Raw genomic sequence first — 22112 nt, forward strand, 5'->3', positions numbered from 1 at the left:
TGACGACTTCTGGACCTAGAGCTCTAGAGGGGCAGGAACTTCACAGTTAGCATATGGAGGAAGTCCAAGGTCACACCACAGCTCCTATCTAGAGGGCAGCCTGAGCACAGGATTGCCTCATTTTTTACTCACACATCCATGTCTTGTGAATTCCAGGAGCCCAAGGATGTTCCAGGGCCTTTATTTAGGGCACCTACCTGCTGAAAAAGTAGTCATCCCACCACACAATCCAGTCACCCAGAATCTTGCCAGACCGATCACCCAGTGATCCTGGGGCTGGAGAGGTGGCTCAAAGCTATCAATAGTACCTGCTGCTCTTGCAGAGGACCTTGGGTTGGCTTTTAGTAGTCATATGGTGGTGACTCTCAACTGCCTGAACCTCCTATTCCAGCAGGCCTGAAACCCTCTTCTGGCTTCCATGCGCAACTGCACCAACACACATATACACATTAAAAAATGAAAATAGAGGGCGTGGTGGCACACGCCTTTAATCCCAGCACTCGGGAGGCAGAGGCAGGCGGATTTCTGAGTTCGAGGCCAGTCTGGTCTACAGAGTGAGTTTCAGGACAGCCAGGGCTATATAGAGAAACCCTGTCTCGAACCCCCCCCCACCACCTCCAAAAAAAAAAAAAATGAAAATAGGTTTGGCTGGAGCATGTTGACTCGCACCTTTAATCCAGGACTCAGGAGACAGAGGCAGGCAAATCACTGTGAGTTTGAGGATAGCCTGGTCTACATGGTAAATTCCAAGAGAGCCAGGGCTATCTAGAGAGACCCTATCCGAATCAAAACAAAACAAAAAAATAATAGAAATAGGCCAGGTCTGGTGGGGGCACACATTTAATCTTGTTACTCAGGAGGCAGAGGCTATTCTGGCACACCAGGGATATGTAATGAGACCCTGTGTTAACTGATGATGATGATGGTGGTGGTGATAGTGATGGTGAACAAAAGCCAGCCCTCCCTGTCACTTTTTTGTGTTCCCCTGAGAAGTAACTGCTGTCTTCACCACCTTCTAAGTGAAGAAATGAGCCCAGAGAGGCCTATGCACATCAAAGATCACACAGTGCTTTAATGTAGGAATCCCTTCAGAGGACTCCTACTGACATCCACACCCTGTGCAGGTGCCTTTGTGTTTTGGGGGGGGGGATATACATATGTACATCTGTGTTCTCATACAGGAGGATGCAGAGACAACTTTGGCTGTTGTTCCTCAGAGGCTGTTCACACTGGTCCTACATTCTTTTTATTATGTCATTGGTGGGGAGGAGTTACATGTGTGCCACAGCATGTATGGAGGTCAGAGGTCAGCTTGTATGAATGGGCTCTCTCCTTCTACCATGGATCCTGGGGCTTAGCAAGTGCCTTTACCTGAGTCATCTGCCCAACTCAAAATGCCCCTCCCCTCCAGACAGCGTTTCTCTGTGTAGCTCTGGCTGTCCTGGAACTCCTTCTATAGCCCAGTCTGGCCTTGAATTCACAAAGATCCACCTCTGCCTTCCAGGTGCTTGGATCAAAGGCATGCAACCATCACCACCAAGCTCAGATAAATGTTGACATAGGTCTGGAATCCACTAAGTAGGCTAGTGCTGAGCCTGGTGTGGTCATGGTGGGGACAGAGTGACATGGTTCCTGCCCCTCGCACAGAGCCCCAGTGTGAGTCTCCATGAGTGTCGATGGCTACTGTGGCTGTAAGGCTTGTTTGTGTAATAATGTACATATTTCCACAGTCCTCTGAGGAATGTCCTCTCTGTTGACATTAATGACGCCATGATAATCAGACAGCATCGGTCCAAGAGCTGAGGGTGTATCTGTGTCTCAATAAAATGGTAAACACCGGGGCCTTCAGGACAGCCCATAAGGCTGTGAGAAAGAATATGAGTTCAACTTGCTTATTGTTTGTGCTTAAGAAAGGCAGAAAGATCTCTGAATTCTTTTGCAACGTTAAGAGAAAAATGTATGCTTGCTGTCTCTTAAGAACTAGAGTAGCCATGCAGTGGTGGCGCATGCCTTTAACCCCAGGTGTTAGCCTTCTCCATCAAGGAACCCAAACTGCAGATTTGCACAGGATTCACACACAGTCTACATAATTTGGAACAGTGATGCAATGTGGATGTCTTACACACTGGACCATTTAGGGAGATGAGAGGAGCATCACACGCTCAGTACAGGTACATTTCACTTTTTTAAATTATTTAGATGGGGTTTCACTGTTGTACTGGCTAGTTTTATGTCAACTTGACACAGCTGGAATTATCACAGAGAAAGGAGCTTCAATTGAGGAAATGCCTCCATGAGATCCAACTGTAAGGCATTTTCTCAATTAATGATCAAGGGGGAAGGGCCCCTTGTGGGTGGGACCATCTCTGGGCTGGTAGTCTTGGGTTCTATAAGAGAGCAGGCTGAGCAAGCCAGGGGAGGCAAGCCAGTAAAGAACATCCCTCCATGGCCTCTGCATCAGCTCCTGCTTTCTGACCTGCTTGAGTTCCAGTCCTGACTTCCTTTGGTGATGAACAGCAGTATGGAAGTGTAAGCCGAATAAACCCTTTCCTCCCCAACTTGCTTCTTGGTCATGATGTTTGTGCAGGAATAGAAACCCTGACTAAGACAACTGTGTAGCCCTGGAATTCACTATGGAGACCAGGCCAGCCTCAAACTCACAGAGCTCTTCCTGCCTCTGCCTCTGGAGTGCTGGGATTAATATTGTATATACCACTATGCCTATCTCACAATTTTTGTTCTTTGAGTCAAGCTTTCCTGTAGCTCAGACTAATCTCAAAACTCCAAATAAGCCGAGGCTGGCTTTGGACTCCTGACCCTCCCATCTCTGCTGCCCAAATGCTTGGGTATATATCACACTCCTGGCAACAGATGCAATCATTTTGCATCCCCCCTCCCTTTCTGTGTGTTCCAGTGTATGATTGTGGGCGGGAGCATGTTTGACTGTCTGCATGTCTGTCCTCCATCTTGTTGAAGGAAGGTTTTTGTATTAGTGCTGCTGTGTAAGGCAGCAGCCACCTCCCATCTCCTTGTAGCTGCTCTGAGGACACACATGTGCATTTCTGCATCAGCTCTTTGTGGGCTTTGGGAAATGGAACTCAGGTCCTCTCAACCTTTTACTCACTGAGTTATTTCTCCAACCCACAAATGATGCAAAGCTTTCAGAAAAAAAAATTTTTATTCCTGGAGCAAAGGACAGAACCCAGGACCTTGTGTTTACTAGGCAAGTGCTCTACCACTGAGCTAAATCCTCCTCAACACCTGGAAAATATATATTTTTTACATTTTAAGACCTGGAAATATATTTTTTTTTACATTTTAAAGAAGATTTATTTATTATATATAGATGAGTACACTGTAGTTGTCTTCAGATACACCAGAAGATGGCATCGGATCCCATTACAGATGGTTGTGAGCCACCATGTGGTTGCTGGGAATTGAACTCAGGACCCCTGGAAGAGCAGTCAGTGCTCTTAACTACTGAGCCATCTCTCCAGCCTCATAAAAATATTTTCAATTGAATGTGGCTGAAAGTAAGATATGGATCCCAAGAATATGGAGGGATAACACATGATACAGGCCTGGAACATGTTGGACCCACCAAGTCCCTGCTGCAATCTTTTAAAATTATATCTGCTTGTGAGTGTGTTTTAACACATGTATGTGGAAGTCTGAGGACATCCTCCAGAAGTTGGTCCACAGTTCTCACCATGTGAGTCCTGGGGATAGAACCCAGTTGTTGGGCATGGCTGAAAGTTCTTTTATCCTTTTATCCACTGGGCCATTCCACCAGGTCCCTAAAGAGGTAGCAGTAATTCTATTATTATTAAGACAATCAGCTGGCACCTGCAGGATTCAGCCCCTTAACCTCTTCAGCACAGTTCTCTGGCTGTGAGGACAAGGATGGGGACTTAAAGGAGAGATGAGGAATACCCAAGATACAGAAAGTTCTATCAGTACCCAGGGGCGAAAGGTGGTGGTGGGAGGTATTCCTCAGGCAGCCAGCCCTGGGCTTCTGGAAAGTCCACAGGCTCCTGGGCTGACAGGGCCCTTACCACCTTTCCACGCCAGGCTTTGACCCCTGAGAATGCCTTCTTCCAGCTGGCAGGTCTGGAGTCCCTGAAGGTGGCTTCTCTGCCTCTCAGGGCCTGGGGTTCTGCAGGGTTTTGAAGAGACGTGGTGGCTGCACAAGGGTCTTCGGAGTGGCTAGTACTGTCCCAACTGAATGCTCGAGTCACAGGGCTGTGGTGCTGCTGTGCCACTTGCCTGGCATCCCCCAGCAGGTTCATGGCCGACAGGTGTGAAGTGAGCCGCTGTTTCACCCTCTGGCTAGTCTGAGGTAGGGACCTCAGGTTCTTCCACAGTTTCTGTCCAGACTCCTCGAAAAGGGCTTTTGGGGAGCAGGAAGCTGATGTGAATTCTCCTTTAGTTGTTGTGGATGGCTTCCTTTCAGAAGCCTGGAACAGAGACAGGGAGGCCTGAGGCCCAGCTGTCCAGCGAAGCGCCAGGCTGCCTCAGAACCTCATCTCAGTGCCCTGGAGCTTCTAAGTACCACCCTTGCCCCATCTGCCCATCTCTGTGCGTGGCTTTTCCACCTGACCCAAGGTTTGGGATGTTTTCTCAAAAGACACAGTTGGGCTGCAAGTGTGGCTCAGTGAACTCACCCAACATGCTTTTGGGGAAGGTGTCTATTATCAGCATCTCCCCACCCTTCTCATTTGGGGGTAGGGTAGGGTCAATGAGTACCCCCTGAGGCCCCTACCCACAACCATCCATATATTGCCTTCTGCCACTCTGTTCTGTAGACACACAGAACCCCAGGACCTTTGCACATGCCCCCTCATTCCCAGAATGATCTTCCTGCATCTCTATCTGGCATGGCTCCTCATCCTGATGTCCCAGCTCCTTGAAAACTTCTCCCGGATGCTTTTTTGGATGTGTATCCAAACACATATCCAGGCCAGGCAGTGGTGGCGCATGCCTTTAATCCCAGCACTTGGGATGCAGAGGCAGATGGATTTCTGAGTTCGAGGCCAGCCTGGTCTACAGAGTGAGTTCCAGGACAGCCAAGGCTACACAGAGAAACCCTATCTTGAAAAACAAACAAAACAAAAAAACAAACAAACATATATCCAGACTAGCTTGCTCCATCCTCACTGCTGTCAGAACTTTGTGCCACTCAGGAAGTACAGCAAGTACTTTAACCTAAGGGGCATCCAAAGGCCCACTAGCCTCAGGGAGCCACAACACATATCCACCACTGATTCATCCATCTAGACTGAAGACTCATTGGTCAGCTCCTTCAATAAACTGGGCCTTTAATCCCAACATTTGGGAGTCTGAGGCAGGAGGATCTCTGTAAGTTTGAAGCCAGCCTGGACTACATAAGGAGTTCAGGCCAGACAGGGATACATAGAGAGACCTTGTCTCAACAGAAACAAACAAACAAACAAACAAACAAACAAAAAAACTATGTCAGGTTCTCTTGGAGGGGTGAAGACAGCAGAACAGAAAAGCCACCTGGACTGCAAAGCTGGGTGGGAGAGACAGAAAGGAGATGTATATACCCAGAATAAACAAAAGCCCCTCGATTTGGAAGGTGTTCTCTGCTACAGGGCGAGGTATGGGGGTGGAAGGGGAAGGGGACACAGAACAATGGGACTCTAGATCCAGGGACTATGGAAGGAGATATCTGAACGAGGGCTTCTAGAAGAAGCCAGGCTGGTCCAATGGCACTATAGAGGGGCCCTGAGGAGGAAAGGTCTAGAATAGAACAGCACAAAAAGTTCTCAAGTTGGCTGATGAGTCTGAACAGAAGAGACAGTTGCTGGCAGAGGAGCTGAGGTTTCAGACTTCGTGTGTTGGAGGGGCTGGTATGGAACCCAGAGCCTTAGGGTATACCTGACAATGAAGTCAGCACTGAGCTACACACCCAGAGACTGAAACATGGAGTCTTATCTCAGACTCTGGAAATCACTGGATTTTTAAAAATTATTATTATTTTAATTTAGTTTTTAGTTTTTTTTTTTTTTTGAGATAGGGTTTCTCTGTGTAGCCCTGGCTGTCCTGGAACTCACTCTGTAAACCAGGCTGTCCTCGAACTCAGAAATCCACCTGCCTCTGCCTCCCGAGTGCTGGGATTAAAGACATGCGCCTCCACTGCTAGGCTTGGATTTTTTTTTTTTTTTTTAATTACCTAGCTACAGAAGAGAACTCTTTCTAGAAAAGCCCTGCTCTAGCAGCATCTGTTTCTCCCTGGTATTCAGGGCCTACCTCCTCAGGTGGGCAGGAAGAAAACCTTTGAACTTCCGTTCTCAGAATTTGGCTTTCAGCATCCTGAACCAGGGCATTTGAGTATAGGAAGAGATCTTTGTAGTCCACGTTTGCTGGATCCTCCTGCAAAATGTGGAGTCATAGAGCTCAGACCCAGCACTGAGAATAGCTGTGGAGAGTACCCTGGGGTAGGGGGTCTCCTAAACAGAGCCGCTGAACACAGACCTCGCTCACAACACCTAGGCCACGCCCACAAGGAGCAGAAGGAAGTGCCCCGCCTACAATTCTCACATCCTAGAAAGAGTTCCTTCTAAGGCAGATTTTTAGGCCACGCCCATGACCATCAGAGGAAAGAGCCCCTCCCACAGCAGGTTTAGACCAAATCAGTCAGAAGCTGAAAGAGCCCATCTCACATCAGTAGGCTAGACCCAGCGGCTGAAGAGGGAAGCCATTCCTGCAGATGAGCCCTTGTGAGTGCCACGCAGGGGTCCTGCAGGGCCAGAGGGTCGGTGGGCAGTTGGGAGTAGCCCAGGCCTAGACCTCTGGCACTCCCTTGCCACTGGATGGAGTCCCCTTACCCCTACCTGCCCGCAGGCCTGGGTCAACAGCTCTCCGAATGGACGAATAGGCTTTTGTTGGTGGAAGGTGATCAGGGCATGCAGAGAGGCGTGGGTCATGTGGTCCCCAGCGAAGGCGCAAGTCCCATCTTCTGAAAGTTTCACCATGAAGTGACGGCAGCAAGTCTGGGCTCTGTGGAGACACTGCTGCGGTTGGGACGCTGCCCTGTGCACTAGCCTTTCGGTGCACCTACTGTGCCTCAGTTTCACCAGTTACCACCACACAAGGTTTTTAAGGGCCATCACAGCAGTTCTTGGGTGGGTGAAATAAGCAGATTTAAGCTAATTGTGCTGGTGCCGGCCTGTCATCCCAGTGCTGGGGAGACTGAGGGCAAGAAGATGGAGACTTGGAGGCCAGCCTGAGCTACATAGACGGACTCTGTCTCAACTACAACAGTAGTAGCAAAGTGATAGTAATCTTTCATTTTGAGGACAGCATCTCAGGTAGTCCAGGCTGGACTTAAACTGCTATGTAGCCAAGGGTAACCTTGAATTCCAGATCCTTCTGCCTCAGCTTTCACCATCCTGGGTTAACAGATGTGCATCCACACAAGATCAGCATGGTTTTGAGACCCTCTCCCAAATAGGCAGATAGAAAGAGAGTAGGAAGGGAGGGAGGGAGGAAAGAGAGAAAGGAGGAAGGAAGAAAGAAAAAAGAAAAGAGGGAGGAAGGCTTTACCTTGAGGATTCTAAGAAGCCAAAATCAAACTGTGGGGCCCTAGGAGCCTGCAGCCCTGGCTTCCCAGATCCAGACTCATGTCACTAATTTGAAGGTGAAGGGTGAAGGAGGCAAGGCCCACCCTCAGATCTCTGCCTGCCTCCTTCCTCAGACACAAATCTCAGGTCCACCCAAGTGTTCCAGCCAGGTCTGCAGATGGAAGCAGACCTCTCTGGCCTTGTGGGGCAGCTTTGGCCTTCTCCCAGGATCCCCAGTCTAGCCTCCCCATGGCCTTACTTGTAGGAAAGGGTGTAGCCCACATGGCTGTGGCTGACTCGGATAAGAAAGGTTCCCAGGGGTTGTGACTCCAACATGTTCTCAGCAGCCCTGGAGAGGCACAAAGAAAGAAGACTGGCTGGATATGGGGCAAGCGATCATAGGGGATGGCTTAGCAACCCAGGGTTCCATTTGGCTCGGACTATGCACACAACCCTCTGATAGTAGTGTGATTGACAGCCTGGCTCTCTCACCTGCATGTTCGGTGTGTTCATGTGCACCCTCTTACCTCTGAGCAATGCATACAGCAGCCATGGACTCCCATGTGTACAACTCTCATTTAAGAATGGGGTAAGTTTTCTCACTCCTAAAAACTGTCAGATTTAGTTTCTATTTGAGTGTATTCCCAGTGTATCTAAGAAAAAGAACTGAAGGGATGATCCAGGGCTGGCCAGGTGGCTCAGAGGGTAAAGCCTGTCTGCTTGAATTCAGACCCTGGCACTCACATGGGAGAAAGAACCGATTTTCACAGGTTATCTTCTAACCTTCATACACATACTAAAGAAATAAAATATAATAAAAATGTAAATATCTTGTTACAAACAACAACAACAAAAAAGTCTGACTCAGACTCAACTGGTCTTGGGTAGATGGTCAGGCAAACAGTGGATGTCCTTCAAGAGGACTTCTGGGCGAATCTTTCATTTCCCATCTTATACCTGTGCATTATTGGTCATGCATATGACTAGAATCAGGTGCATTATAGTACAGACCTACATAATCCAAGTCAGAATCAAAACAGAATCACTCACAGTAGACCCCCTAGAAACTGAATTCTTCCTCTTGGAGTGCACACCTTTGGTCCTAGCACTTCAGAGGCAAGTGGGTCTCTGAGTTCAAGGCCAGCCTGATCTACAGAGTAAGTAGCCAAGGCTACACAGAGAAACCCTGCATCTAAAACAAAACAAACAAGCAAACAAAAAACCACACAAACAATTCCCCTAAAACAAAATGAAGATCTGGATCACAGCGTGCCCTCCATTTCTGGATTGATTAAAAGTCCAAATGAAAACAATAACCAAGTAATAAAGCCTAACATGGTATAACTATTCTTTGTTCAACTGCAAACACATAAACGGTAAGTTTAGCTAGGTGGGATCTTGTCCTGAGCTTACCACTTCCTTAATCTTTTTATCTCCTTGAGCATGGGATTCAGCTCCATTTCACTTCCAGAGTCCCCAGAAAAGGGAAAAAAGCAGTCACCAAAACATTGTAAGAATGATCTCTAAGAAACATACTAAAATTCCTCTCTGAAATTTCTCTAGTCAGGCACCAGTATCTTCTATATTTCTTCCAGAGTCCCCAAATCCACATTCCTCCAAACAAAAACATAGCCAGACCTAACACAGCAATATCTCAGTCCCTGGTACCAACTTCTGTCATAGTTAGGGTTTCCACTGCTGTGAAGAGGCGCCATGACTCTTATAAAGGGCAACAGTTAACTGGGGCTGGCTTACACTTTCAGAGGTTCAGTCCATTATTATCATGGTGGGAAGCATGGCAGTGTCCAAGCTGGCATGGCACTGGAGGATCTGAGAGTTGTATATATTATTTTGAAGGCAAATAAGAGAAGACTATCTCCCAGGAAGCTAGGAGGAAGGTCTCAAAGCCCACTCCCATAAGGACACACTTCCTTCAACAAGGCCACACCTCCTAATAGTCACAATTCCTGGGCCAAGCATATTCAAACCACCACGCAAAACAAAAACAAAACAAAACAAAAAAGGAAATGAAAAGAATTCTTAAACATTCTGAGTCACATGGCTTACTGCCAATCTCTTAATTTTTATTACATTTAATGTATTTATCCTGTTTGCACGGGCAGATGTGCTGACACATTCAGAAGTCAGAGACAGCCTACAGAGGTGGTTTTCTCCTGCCATGTGGGTTGATGTTGTAGCCTCCAAATTACTGATGCTAACTCTCTGTGGTTAATTGTCCTGCTTCTTGGAAGTCTCCCAAAGAGACTCCTGCATTGTATACAGACCGTTAGCTTTTGTTCCCACACCCTTTAAACTGATTGGTCTTTAGGGAATGAGGTGACAAGTTCCCTTGTCTGAAGGTGGGCAGCAGTCTGTCCTGTGAAATGTGTCCCCACCAGAAGGTTGGTTCCCGCCCTGTGGTCTGAGGAATGCTAATTAGCCTCTCCCTTCTGGAGGGGCAAGTGTTCCGTGACCTTCCCAAAGTTCCTGAGCTGACCTTTTCACAAACTCACTTTGGCTGTTTCTCTATCTTGGTAATGGGAGACCGCAGCATGCTGGACTTCTATAGAATAAAACACTCTTTGTGTGTACATACTGTCTGAGTCTGGGGTGCCATTCTTTGGTGAATCATGGACACTTACACAGGCACTTTTACCCCCTGAGCCATCTTGCTGGCCCCTCCTGTCAATCTTGACCATCTCTAACGGCACTATTTCTTTGCTCGTAACTAGGTCATTTTGCAGCTTTTGAAAATCCACGTGCGCCCTTGGGAACACATGACCCTGCCCTGGTTTCCAGGATTGAGACCCTGGAGCTTGGAAGCCCACACTTGCAGACTGTCTTTCTTTCCCTTTAGGGGAGAGAGTCTCATGTAGCTCCGGTTTGTGTCCCACTCACTGTGTAGCTGAGGATGATGACCTTGAACTTTTGATCCTCTGCCCTCTGCCTTCTGAGTGTTGGGATGACAGTATGACTGGTTTATGTGGAGTAGAAAAGGAGCTTGGTGCTTTGTGTATGCCAGACAAGCACTCGAGTTAAAAACTCTGTATTAGGGCTGGTGAGATGGTTCAGTGGGTAAGAGCACCGACTGCTCTTCCAAAGGTACTGAGTTCAAATCCCAACAACCACATGGTGGCTCACAACCACCCATAATGAGATCTGATACCCTCTTCTGGTGCGTTTGAAGACAGCTACAGTGAACTTATACTAATAAATAAATCTTAAAAAAACAAAAACAAAACAAAAAAACCCAACCAAACAAACAAAAAACAAAAAACCCCTCTGTATTAACTAAGTTACAAGCGCTTTATCAATTGAGCCATAGCCACAGCCTCTGAATGAACAAATAACATCTTGGTGGTTTGAAGCCTGTTCAGGGAAGGTATCACTAGAGGCTTCCTGCAGTAGATCTCCTCTCACAGCTCCTGCCTACCTGCCCCAGGTCCTTGTAGGTGGAACACAGTATCCCAAATGAAAAAGCAGGGGCTGTGGTCTGGTGCACTGAGGCCAGAGCCCAGCTGTGCTATGCATCTGCTGTGTGACCTCACTCAGTTCCTATCTCTTTCTGATCTTCAGCTTCTCATGGTCTAGAGCTAATCTGAAATTGGTGTGAACAGGGGGCCCCTGATTGCTCACTCAAATGTTCACTGTGGTTAGGCACGAAGGACCAAGATGTAGGATCTTCCAGGTAGGATGGGGGTTGTACTATGTCTTACTCTCGGGAGATGGTGCCATGGAACCACTCGGGGATCCCGGATTGGGCTAGCAGGTCCGCCTGGGTGTGCACAAACCAGTCCAGCCGAGGGGGTAGTGGTGGGGGCAGCCTCCTGGCTTCTGCCATGGCATCCAGAGAAAGTGGTCACCTAGGGGGAGGAGGGAGAGGTGAGTGTCTCTTCACTCTAATATTAATTACAGACTGTGGTGTCTCATGCTGGGAGTCTGCCAGGTGGCCAGAGATAGGGCAATTCCTATGGACACAGACTTGCTTCCTGGTGACTACAGTGTAGTAGACACTGCTGCTGTGGCAAGAGTGAGTATGAAGGAGGGACCAAGCATCTTCCTCTATTGCTCTGTACCATGTTTTTTGTTTGGTTTTACATCTATCTATCTATCTATCTATCTATCTATCTATCTATCTATCTATCTATCCTGTGTGTGTGAGTGTATGTGTGAAAGAGCATCGAGTGCCCTTAATGGCTGAGACATCTCTTCCCAGACAGGGTCTGTTACTGAATCTGCAGCTGCTCACAGAATTCCAGGATCCTCCTGTCTCCCAGACCCCAACACCATGCTAGTTGGGTGTTTGTCTTGCTTTGTTGTCTCCATGCTTGCTGAAAGGCAAATTTGAGCTCAGACCCTCAATCTCACATGGGAAGTATTTTATTGATTGAGTGGGCTTTTGGTTTGGTTTGAGACAGGCTAGCCTGAAACTCACTATGTAGCCAAGACTGGTGGCACAATCCTGCCTCTACCACCGTGCACTGTTAATTCACATTCATGTTGGTACTGCTGGGCTTTGGGGGTTGGTGACATAGAGCTGGAGAAGTGACATGGTCCTGAAATGCAAAACAGTATTAAGGTATTTTTGTTTTGTTTTGTTTTTTGTTTGTTTGTTTGTTTTTTCCCCTGAGACAGGGTTTCTCTGTGCAGGCCTGGCTGTCCTGGAACTCACTCTGTAGACCAGGCTGGCCTTGAACTCAGAATTTCACCTGCCTCTGCCTCCCAAGTACTGGGATTAAAGGCGTGTGCCACCACTGCCCAGTATTAAGTTGTTGTGGGTTTTTTTTTTTTTTTTGGTTTTTCGAGGCAGGGTTTCTCTGTATAGCCCTGGCTGTCCTGGAACTCACTCTGTAGACCAGGCTGGCCTCGAACTCAGAAATCCACCTGCCTCTGCCTCCCGAGTGCTGGGATTAAAGGTGTGCATCACCACACCCGGCTCCAGTATTAAATTTTAAGTTGAAGGAAAACCAGCTAAAAGATCTTCTCTATGGCTCTTCAGTCAGTCCCTAGACCTGATTTTTGCAGTCTCTACCTCCAGCTCTGGGACTTTGGAGAAAGCCTTTGGCACATTGGTGATCCAACAGGGAGGGGTCTGTTGACAAAGGGTGACTGATGCTGACCTCACAGAAAACAAACACATTCCCTCAAGGGTGTGGCCCCCCAGAGGACAGTCATTTATTGAATCCATTAATAACCAAGCTTACACTATCTCTGTTCTCTAGCCTTCCTAGTCTCTCTCAGCAGGGGTTCCACAGAGGTGGACAATCTTTGTCTAGTTCTGTCTTTTCCAGGCCAGGGTCTCTGCATGATAAGGCCTGGAGTGGCAGGTATCAAAGAGTTTGGAATTAGAAGCAGATGGTCTGGTTTCAAATTCTACCCTACACAGTTGCTGTGTGATGAAGTCACTAACTTAACTTCTGTCATTAAGAATCATTAAGGGGGGGGGGCTGGTGAGATGGCTCAGTGGGTAAGAGCACCCGACTACTCTTCCGAAGGTCCAGAGTTCAAATCCCAGCAACCACATGGTGGCTCACAACCATCCGCAATGAGATCTGGCGCCCTCTTCTGGAGTGTCTGAAGACAGCTACAGTGTACTTACATATAATAAATAAATCTTTAAAAAGAAAAAAAGAATCATTAAGGGGATGGCTGGGATAGAACTATATATATATATATATATATATATATATATACACACACACAGCTATGAATATAGAAAGAGGTGGGAGGCACCCTCTTTGTTTGTTCTCTCTCTTCCTCTCTCTTTCTCTCTCTGTGAATTCATTTATTCCAGGCTGGCCTTAGTATAGCTGAGGATAACTCTGAATTCCTGATCCTCCCACCTCTACCTCCCAAGTGCTGGGATGACAGGGCTATTCTACCAAATCCAGTTTACACTATGCTGGAATATACCCCAGGCTATGGCTACATACCTGTAATCTGGCACTTGGGAGGTAGAGGCAGGACTACCAGGAGTTCAAATCTGGCCAAGGATACACAGGGAGATCCTGAATTAAAAATGCAAAGCCAGAGGCTGGAGAGATGACTCAATGGTTAAGAGTACTGACTGCTCTTCCAGAGGTCCTGAGTTCAAATCCTAGCAACCACATAGTGGCTCACAACTACCTATAATGAGATCTGGCACCCTCTTCTGGAGTGTCTGAAGTCAGCTACAGTGTACTTACATATAATAATAAATAAATCTTAAAAAGAAAAGCCAGATGTAGTGGTGTACATCTGCCATCTTAGTACTTACAGAAGGAGACAGATGGGTCAGATGTTTCTAAGCCAGTCTCAAAACAAAACAAAACAAAACAAAAACCTGAATTTCTCCTAATATCTGGTTTTTATTTATTTAATTGCTTTTTGTTTTCAAAAACAGATTTGAATTTTTATTTATGTGTATGTGTGTGCCTCTGTGTGTGAGAATATGTGTGAGTGTAATAGCCATGTGTGTGCAGGTACTACTGGAGGCCAGAAGAGGGCATTGGATCCCCAGAGCCAGATTTACAGGGGCCATTAAGCTTATGCAGGCGCTGGGAACTAAACCCAGCAACTCTGCAAGAGCAGTGTACACTCTTAACTGCTGACTCTCCAGCCTAATTCTAATATTTAAAAATTTTGGGGCTGGTGAGATGGCTCAGTGGGTAAGAGCACCCGACTGCTCTTCCGAAGGTCCGGAGTTCAAATCCCAGCAACCACATGGTGGCTCACAACCATCCGTAACGAGATCTGACTCCCTTTTCTGGAGTGTCTGAAGACAGCTACAGTGTACTTACATATAATAAATAAATAGATAAATAAATAAATATAAATAAATAAAAATTTTGAGTGTGCATGGGGGGGTGACCATGTGCACAGACACATGTGTGTGCAGCTGTGTGTGTAGGCCTGCGGCTGACACTGGTTCTTCCTCACTTACTCTTCTTCACCGTATGGATTGAAACAGTCTTTGAATGAAGATTGGTTGCCTTGCTGAGTGTGACTAGACAACGTCCCTAGGAAGGTCTCCCACTGTCCACTTTCTCCTCCCACAGCCTGTGCCCATCCTGCTTGCCAGGGTTCTGGGGATCTGAATTCAGGTCCTTAAGATCCTCTGCCAAGTGCTTTATCTTCTGAGCCATCTTGCCAGCCCTCAACTTTTTACTCTCTCTCTCTCTCTTTTGTCTTTGGTTTTTTCAAGACAGGTTTTCTTTTTCTTTTTTTTTTTTATTAGGTATTTTCCTCGTTTACATTTTCAATGCTATCCCAAAAGTCCCCCATACCCACCCCCCAAAGACAGGTTTTCTTTATAAAGCCCTGGCTGTCCTGGAATTTGCTCTATAGACCAGGCTGGTCTTGAACTCAGAGATCCCCCCTGCCTCTGCCTCTGGAGTGCACCACCCACCTCAGTTTACTTCCCTTTTTTATTTCATTATTCACTGTGCTTCACAGGCAGAGACAGGCACATGTTTGCAACAGTGCTCCAGTTCTGACAGTGTTCAAGCACATTGGAGTCTAGGCCTCCAGGAGTGCAACGGACAACCCTGTCCAGGCTATCACCTACCAACAGGTCTCCCAGAGTGTAGCACCATCATGAAGCAGATACACGTGTCTCTGTAAAGTACAGCTGAACCCAGCTACATGCTACACAGAAAGGTCTCAAAGTTTATTCTCTTTCTACTTCAGAACACTCCTACAAGTCTTTCAAGACTCAATACAAATGTCCCTTCCTCCAGCCAGCTTCCCTGCCTCCCCTGCTCAAACAAAACCCTGGCCACAGTCCCATCCCCACCCCCCCCCCCCCAGCTTCTCCATTAAATTCCTTCCTTCCTCTGGCAGCTCCAGTAGAACCCCGTGGGGCTGGGGGGCTTTACCTCTCTCTGCCTTCCCCTCGTGGTTTTCTTGGAACACTTGGTTTCTATGAATCAGGTCTCACCATGTAGCTAGCTGAAAACAGCCTCAAACGTGTACAGCCTGCCTCGGCCTCCAGAGCGCTGCAATGACTGGTGTGGAGAGCCATGCCAGAGTTTAGCTCTTGCAATGCTTCCCTCCTCGGGTAAACCCTTCTCTCATCTTCTAGCACCACTACTACACCCAGTGCTGAAGTCCCAGAGCCTCTGAAGCTGGGGCATGTTGGGATGCAGGGATGCCAGGATGTAGGATGCATACCTTGGACAGCTTGGGTTGTGTTCCGAAGGGCTCTTGAATTGGCTTGAGCTGGAGTTTAAGTTTCGGTTTAGGGTCTACACGTCAGAGGGGCAGGGCCAGGAGCCTCAGGCAGTTCCTGTTTCCTCCAGCAGGTGAACAGGGTGGGACCAGAATAACTCTCAAGGTTTGTGTCTGAGGCTGGAGCTGTTCGTGCCAAGCCTTGCTCAGCACTTACTCTCTATCAGCTCTATGGAATCGCTGAGACAGCTGCCGCCCTGCTTCCCAATAGTGGTATTCTTCTAGTTTTTCCCCCCTTGAGATACAGCTTTATGCACCCCGAGCTGGGGTGCTGAAGAAGACTCTTGCCTCGACCTCAGGGTTTACCAGCATGCCAAGATTACGCATTGCTGGGGATGGAACCCAGGGCTTCATGCTTGCTGAGTACTGAGCTACAAGCACTCTACCTACTGAGCTACAAGCACTCTACCTACTGAGCTAGATTCCCAGCCTCTTAGCAGCCTTGAAGTAGTCATAGGTCAGGAAATGGGCATATGGCAATCAGAGAGTGAAAGGCAACAAGTAGGAGAGGCTGCTTGGGTGTGTGTGGGGGGACAGGATACAGGAACAGTATGCATATACAGGACAGAGAACTGCATATGCCCTGAGACATGAAAGAGACATGAAAGGACAGACTTGCTGCACACACAACACCTATCATGCCTTCCTTTGCAAAACACATTTGAAATATCATTCTGCAGTCGTCATGTTGCCCTCTAGGCCAACATCAAAGCAGGATGGCTTGGGTCTGTAGTTGCAGCACTCAGTAGCCTGAGGTAGGAGGATTTGGGGTTCCAGGCTAGCGTGGGCTAACATAGGGACATTCAAACTCAAAATCCAAACTAAACCAAAGCAAGGAAACAAAAAACCTGGAGTAAACCGTAGAGCTCATCTATCTTATTCTGTTTTTTTTCTCCCTTCTGTTTTTTGTTTATTTTTCTAAAACAGGATCTCACAGCATCCTGGCTGGCCTGGAATCCATATATCACTGAGGACGATGTTGCATCTCTGCTCTTCCTGTTTCTATCTCCTGGGTGCTGGGATCATAGAGGTGTCTGTATTTTTTGTGATACTGGGATGGGACCCAGGGGTTCTTTCACCATATGTGAGTACCTTGCCAACTGAGCTGCAGACCCAGTCCATGCCTGATTTTTGTTCTGATTTTAAAATGAACTACAATGTATGTGCATACTCTGGGTCCTGGGTGATTTGTCCCTGTACCTAACAGGGGCTGTAAGCTTCCTGCCCCACCCCTTCTTGCCTCTGTACCCAGTGCATTTCTGTCTATCCTGGGTCTTTGAAATGATAGGATAGAGTTGGTGCCTCTCTGGCCCCTGCTCCTCTCCATGGTGGCGTAGGCTTGGGAGTTTCTGGGCTACAAAGGTCCGACAGTGGAGGAAACCAGCATAGGCCCTGATGATAGACCCACTTAAGGGCCCAAGGGTTCAGCTGAGTCAGCACATCTGGGCAAGTTATTGTGACTTAATTCATTGACTTTTGCCTAGGCTCAGGGTGAGATGTGCTTTCACTGGCTGGGCCAACTTCAGAGAACTCACTTGACCTCTCCAATCCTCCTCACACTTGGTTGTGCAGGGCTGGTCCTGTGGGGTTCTCTTGTGCATGTGACTCAGTCTTGGAGAACATGAGCTGTTTTGGCTTGGCTCTTTGTCCACCCGACTTCTGAGCAGCTTGGGGACTATGGTCCTTTAGACTAACATCTTCTTGTCAGTCTGTCAAAGTAGAATTCCCCCACCCTCATGTCTCCGGTTCACAAATGGACACAGCCACAGCCTCCAAGGGAAGTGAAAGAAAAACTATCCTCTCAGGACCCTCAAGACCAAGTTCTCAGCACAAAGGAGATATATTTACTCCAGAGGGATAGAGGGCAGGGATAAGGTACAAAGACAGGAAGAAGGGAAGAGAAACAAAGGAGAAGCAAGGGAGGGGATGAGGGATATTTGCCTAGGAAGGGGACAAAGTACTGCCTCTGGATAGAGGAGACTGATGTGGCCCATAGGCAATTATTGGTTCATAAAGGGGGAAACCCTGTCTTAGGATGAGGTGTTTAATTTTAACTGAGCATGTGTACTGGCTGGTTTTATGTGTCAACTTGACACAGCTGGAGTTATCACAGAGAAAGGAGCTTCACTTGAGGAAATGCCTCCATGAGATCCAACTGTAAGGCATTTTCTCAATCAGTGATCAAGGGGGAAAGGCCCCTTGTGGGTGGGACCATCTCTGGGCTGGTAGTCTTGGTTCTATAAGAGAGCAGGCTGAGCAAGCCAGTAAGGAACATCCCTCCATGGCCTCTGCATCAGCTCCTGCTTCCTGACCTGCTTGAGTTCCAGTCCTGACTTCCTTGGTGATGAACAGCAGTAGAAGTGTAAGCTGAATAAACCCTTTCCTCCTCAACTGTTTTTTGGCCATGATATTTATGCAGGAATAGAAACCCTGACTAAGACAAATTGGTACCAGCATAGTGGGGTATTCCTGTGACAACCTGACCATGTTTTGGGGAGGACTGTCGAAGGACTTTGGAACTTTGGGCTAGAAGATCCATTCGGTGTTAAGAGCTCTGTCAGATGTTGTGTAGGAGCTTGGAAGATAATGTTGAGAACAGTGCAGAAGATGGAGGCCTGGCTTGTGAAATTTCAGAGGGAAAATTAAAGACTCTTTTCAGGGCCATTGCTATTTTGGAGTTTGATTATTCTGTAGTTCTGGTTAGCTGGGGCTGAAGAATCAGCTGTGATTAACAAGATACCAGAACTACTAAAGCAAAACCTTTGCATTACTGGGACTATTGATGCTGGTTATGGAGCTAAGAAATTAGCAGTGATAAGAAGAGACCAGCATCATTGAGGTGGTATCTTCTGGGAAGTGTTTTCTGAAAGCACAAAGAGGCTGTGTTCCAGGGATAGCCAAGGTTGTACTCCTGCTGCAGTGGGACTTGGTAATGTGTAAGGGCCACCCAGGTGATACTGGTTTTGAAGGCATGAAGGGGTGACGCAGAGCAGCTGAGGCTCGGCACTGTGAGAGGTCATGGAAGGCCATTGGTGAAGGTACAGCCTCAGTTGCAATTGATGGCCCAGGACTGAAGGGGTCATGCAGGGTTTTGGAGATGCCAGTACCATGAGATGACCACCAAGAGCAGAAGCAGTGGAGTACAGGCATCTGGAGCCTAGAGGATGATGCATATGCTACAAAGGGCATGGCTGGAGAAGTGACCCAAGCCCTTGGAGGAGCCCGGAAGATTGTGAGTTGGATCCCAGACATTGGATGGTTGGAGATTGATTTTTGCTTTTGTGACTGTGCTCTGATATTTTCCCTCTTGAAGGAAGAAACTATTTTAGTGGAGCCCACAGTTAAGAGACTTTTAATTGTAAAAAGACTTTGGATTTTAAAAGAGATGGGTATTTTAAAGAGATTGAAATTTTAAGAATATGTAAAGACTGTGGGACGTTTAAAGTTATTTAGACCTTGGGGATGAATAAGAATGTAAGGGTTGAGGCTTACTAGTGATGTGTTTGTGTGTCAAGTTGACAAGGGGTCAATTGTACTGGCTGGTTTTGTGTGTCAACTTGACACAGCTGGAGTTATCACAGAGAAAGGAGCTTCAGTTGAGGAAATGCCTCCATGAGATCCAACTGTAAGGCATTTTCTCAATCAGTGATCAAGGGGGAAAGGCCCCTTGTGGGTGGGACCATCTCTGGGCTGGTAGTCTTGGTTCTATAAGAGAGCAGGCTGAGCAAGCCAGGGGAAGCAAGCCAGTAAGGAACATCCCTCCATGGCTTCTGCATCAGCTCCTGCTTCCTGACCTGCTTGAGTTCCAGTCCTGACTTCCTTGGTGATGAACAGCAGTATGGAAGTGTAAGCTGAATAAACCCTTTCCTCCTCAACTGCTTTTTGGTCATGATGTTTGTGCAGGAATAGAAACCCTGACTAAGACAGCATTTTAGGTGAGCCAAAGTGGGCTTTTTATTGCTGGACTTCATACTTTGAACTTGGTAGTCAGTCTCAGGAGGAGGAAGTAGCCAAATAAGGGAATAGATCTTGGGGGCTAGCTTTATGAACATAATTTAAAGGGATTTTTAGCAAGACAAAGGTATCTGGGAGAAGGGCAAGGGCTGCCAGAACCATGCTCCCCGTGTTGGAGCTGGACAGAGTCCTTTCAGGAAGGAAGGGAATAGTGGTGGCCACCAAGGCAGGGGAGACAGGGATACCTGAAAGAAGATAACAGAGTGGCAGGAGTCTGGGGTGGGGGGCAACATTCTAAGGTCCCTTTCTCTCCACGTCAGCTTCTTCTGTTAACATCATAGGGTGAGCTTCAGTGGACAGCCTTTAGGGTAGGTGGCTACAGCAGATCTGCATCAGTTTGGCCCAGACTCCAGGGGTGGGGCCCCATTTTATCCTTCTTTCTGCATATGACACCTTCTTCTCCTCTTTCCTTTATTCATCCTTTTGTTCATTTCTCAAACACTGACTGGCACCAGTTCTGTGCAGGTACAACATTAGATGCCAAAGTTGAAGTAGAAAGAATAATGGGGTACCACCTCTCATCTGCAAACTTTGAGAGGCTGAGGCAGGAGGGAAGCTATATTTGGGCCAGTCTACACTGTACCCTATCTCAAAAGGTGAGCATGTGTGTGAGCAGCAACATGGCTCAAGGGATAAAGGCACTCACTGCCAAGCATGATGACCTGAGTTGAGTTTGATCCCCAGGAATCACACACACACACACACACACACACACACACACACACACACACACAGAGAGAGAGAGAGAGAGAGAGAGAGAGCGAGAGCGAGAGCAGTTCCTTTTTTTTTTTTAAGTTCAAAAAATAGAGAAGTTCTACTACCTCAACATTGCCACACTGGGCTTGAACTGTGAGCCCAAGAACCCTGGAAGGATATGCAAAACATGATACCACACACTGGTATATTACTCAATCAAAAAAAACAAAACAAAACAAAAAAAAAACAGGGCTGGTGAGATGGCTCAGTGGGTAAGAGCACCCGACTGCTCTTCCGAAGGTCCAGAGTTCAAATCCCAGCAACCACATGGTGGCTCACAACCATCCGAAACGAGATCTGGCGCCCTCTTCTGGAGTGTCTGAAGACAGCTACAGTGTACTTACATATAATAAATAAATAAATCTTTAAAAAAAAAAAAAAAACAAAACGAAGGACGTTCTGTCCCAGGCTACAACTTGTATAAGGTAAAAACTTGCTACTGCTGGGTATGATAGCCCTCACCTTTATGTCAGCATGTGGGAAGCAGAAGTAGGTAGATCTCAGTGAGTTCAAGGCCAGAGTGCTCTACGTATCAAGTACAGGGTAGCTGGGGCTACATAATGAGGCCCTGTCTCAACAAAACAAACCATCAGAAGCTGTTGCTGAGTAACATCATCCAGGAGCAGAAGGGTGTGTGTAACCACACTGGCACACAGCTCGGGAGGCAAATCTACAGATGACAGGCTGCCAGTGGCAACTCACCAAGTGGGACAATGGGAAATAGTGGCCTGTACACGAAGACTAGGTGATAAAACATATTGTAATCTTGATGTTGGGGAGGATATTTTAAAAATCTGTGATTGTTAATAACATGTCCACCGGGCGTGGTGGCGCACACCTTTAATCCCAGCACTCGGGAGGCAGAGGCAGGCGGATTTCTGAGTTCGAGGCCTGGTCTACAGAGTGAGTTCCAGGACAGCCAGAGCTATATAGAGAAACCCTGTCTTGAAAAACAAACCAACCAACCAACCAAAAAAAAAAAAAAAACATGTCCAAGGGCCTGAGACAGTTAGTAGTTAGGAGCGCTAACTGCTCTTGCAGAGTACCAGGATTTGGTAGGGCCCACATGGTGGCTCACTTGTAACTGGCTCTAAGGAATCCAAGGGGCAACAGGCATGAATGTGGTACACAGTCATGTATGCAGGGAGAACACATAAAAATAAATTTAAAAAGCCTCTTCCAAATCCATATAGAGCTCACACTAGTCTCTTTTTCTGTCCTAACTTCCCCAGTACTGGGAACAGCCTAAATAGGTCTCATGACCTGCTCCTTAGTGCCCTTTTTATCTTAGATATTTTCATTATTACTCTATTATATTGAAAAACAAACCCAAACATCTCTCTGCTCAAAGGCTAAAGTAGAAATTTCTGGTTTCTTTGGAAACTGTTATATCAAATGATGTTTTGCTGAGGCAGACAGGTAATAGGATGTCTTGCTGAAGCAGACACAGGTTAAAGGATATTTTGCTGAAGAAGACACATGTTTAGAAAGAATATAAAAATGACCCCACAGAGAGTGGGGTAAGGCTCTAGCATGGGTTTGCTTGCT

General features: G+C 47.1%; 1 protein-coding gene across 1 annotated transcript; it reads right to left on the bottom strand.

The window, feature by feature from the left end:
* Positions 1–3394: 3394 nt before the first annotated feature.
* Positions 3395–15799, bottom strand: Hsh2d (hematopoietic SH2 domain containing). Its single transcript, XM_021171027.3, has 6 exons — positions 15738–15799; positions 11303–11449; positions 7846–7935; positions 6858–7023; positions 6274–6396; positions 3395–4457 (listed from the first exon to the last, which is right to left on the bottom strand). The coding sequence occupies exons 2-6, from the start codon at positions 11425–11427 to the stop codon at positions 3954–3956; spliced, it is 1008 nt and encodes a 335-aa protein (XP_021026686.1). The 5' UTR covers positions 11428–11449; positions 15738–15799; the 3' UTR covers positions 3395–3953.
* Between the last annotated feature and the right edge of the window lie 6313 nt (positions 15800–22112).

Source organism: Mus caroli, unplaced genomic scaffold (assembly GCF_978045245.1).
Source record: "Mus caroli unplaced genomic scaffold, Mus_caroli_1 scaffold_10, whole genome shotgun sequence".
Classification (NCBI taxonomy): domain Eukaryota; kingdom Metazoa; phylum Chordata; class Mammalia; order Rodentia; family Muridae; genus Mus; species Mus caroli.